Raw genomic sequence first — 2,215 nt, forward strand, 5'->3', positions numbered from 1 at the left:
AAAAAAAAAAAAACCATCAATCTGCAGGGGCATGGTGATGTTAGGAGTTTTACTCCCTACACTAGCATTGCACTGGATAATTCCTACAGAAAACTACACCCCATTGTGTGGATAATTCAACAGCCATTATACACCACTCCCAGACCAGCCTCTGCTCCACCATAGCAGAAAACCATTGCTGTTATTCCTGCCACTGCTGCTACAACCACCACTTCCCACTGTTCCTGACACATCAAACTATCCTAGGCTAAATACCACTTATCTTGTTGATGTGGCTGGATCCAAACTGTGTAATCCATGAGTTATTTGCTAGTCTGTATTCATAACTCAATGGAAACCAAGCCCATGTTCACTGGCACACTTCATACTATTCACCATTCTCTTTGAAGCTTTTAGCTTCATTGTACAATGAGCCAAAAAAGACATTCATAAATGTGTGAAATTTAATCACTACCAAGTTAAAAATAGCAAGAAAACTTCAAGCAAACTCTTTTCTGTCAAATTTACATCTAATGCAAATACTAACAAAGATCCTGACCAGGAAAGGCTAACTTAAAAGAACACATCCACACAGGTGTCCGTGATATACAACAAGTAGTCATATGTATAGTTACCTATTTGGTTGATCTTTCTTAATAAGGTTACTATCAAGAGTATGGCAAACTACTTATTTCATCCATAGTTCATACCAATTCACTCTTCTGAGCAAGCCAATCACAGTATTGGACCCCACAAAATAGGCATATCAGGGAAATGAACTCCCTGGTTTGTTCTGAATTGACGTGGCAGCTCTGAACTTCGAATCCTATCATCACCTTAGAACCTTAGGTCTTGATAATTACATAACAGACGTGATGGCTCTCCTAGGTAGTTTTTTAATTTTAATCCCCGAACCTCCTCCATGGGGATCAAATAAGTCTAGTTTCCAAGGACTGAGCTATCCCATCACAAACATGATCACGATGCAGCTTTCAAGCAAAGCCTGCTACAGATGAAAATTTCAAATCCTTCCCACAACATCCTGTGCCCCTTGGCAATGTAAAACTGCAAAAGCCGCCGTCCAAAGCAACAAAATTAACAGTTCTTCAAACACTTGTGCAAATAAGGACTAGCACCAGTATCTTGCAACTCACTGGCTTACACATTCTTCTTCTTCATATCTGCTTTCCTAGTAGTAATGATATTGGTACCAAATTATGCAAGTTCCAAACATTAAATCATTTCCCCATCCGAAACTGTAACTTTGACAACATGGGAAATGAAACAGGAGACTTGCCACCAGGTACAGGCAATAAACCAGTCTCACAATACATTGATTATGAAAATTCTTCTTTCCCACAATAAATTGTCCAATGCTGTTACACCAGAGTAAAACCATAAAAACAGAGAAACCGACACCAGTAGCACAGTAGAATTCAAATTACAGCTAGCGGCCAATATAACTGCAGCTTCTGAAATCAATATGACACAGAAAATTCAGAGACATCGAACAGGAAACAGAATTTATTATTTTCAGCAAACCAAAATGGAAAACTAAGACAATGTCAGAGAGGGTGGAGAAGAAAGAAAGAAAAAATATATATATATATATATATATAGATGAATTATAAATTATCTTGAAGTACCATTGGCGATTGGAAGATCGATCTCCTTCTCTATCACATCCGAAAGAATTACCGGTGAACACACGTGGAGGACTGAAACTCAAAAACTCAGATCGAAGAGAAGAGAATGAGAGCTGTTCTTATCGCTGCACATTTTCAGAAGATCCGAAATAATTTTTGAACACAGAAGAAAGTTGGGAGCATTCCCCTCCTATCTCAGACCTCTCTCTCTCCATATGAGTTTCTGAAGTTAGCATACAAAAACAGTCTTCCAGTCGCTCTCTGTCTCTCTCTAAAGTCCAAAGTTTCTCTCTCCCGAATCTCTCTCTCTCTCTCTCCTCTCTCTCTTTTCTCTTCTCTGGTTTCCTAGGAAAGCCGGTGGGACATTCGTGGTCTGCACACTGGCTTCTCGAGCAGCTGTTTAAACTCTAAAGACAAGTAATTATTAACTAATTAAGCAATTCTGATTTACTGTACCTATTTGGGCATTTATTTTACCTTAATTACGAAATCACCATCAATTAGAAATTTCCAACCAACATTTCTTGCTTTTCAGCTACGTGACCAAACCACCCTTCCTAAATTCGTTCGTTTCATGTGGAAACATCATA

The 2,215-nt window shown here is 38.7% G+C and overlaps 1 protein-coding gene across 3 annotated transcripts in view; it reads right to left on the bottom strand.

Moving 5' to 3' along the window:
- LOC122084348 (myosin-17-like) overlaps window positions 1-1,990 on the bottom strand; it is a 22,199-nt gene extending 20,209 nt beyond the window's left edge. For all 3 annotated transcript variants that reach the window (XR_006141878.1, XR_006141879.1, XM_042652517.1), the window contains exon 1: window positions 1,626-1,990. Coding sequence is in view for 1 of the 3 variants with exons in the window: in XM_042652517.1 (XP_042508451.1) it covers window positions 1,626-1,628 (3 nt within the window). In the remaining 2 variants the exon portion in view is untranslated. The remainder of the gene's footprint in view (window positions 1-1,625) is intronic.
- Between the last annotated feature and the right edge of the window lie 225 nt (window positions 1,991-2,215).

The sequence above is a fragment of the Macadamia integrifolia genome, chromosome 7, assembly GCF_013358625.1.
Source record: "Macadamia integrifolia cultivar HAES 741 chromosome 7, SCU_Mint_v3, whole genome shotgun sequence".
NCBI classification, from domain to species: domain Eukaryota; kingdom Viridiplantae; phylum Streptophyta; class Magnoliopsida; order Proteales; family Proteaceae; genus Macadamia; species Macadamia integrifolia.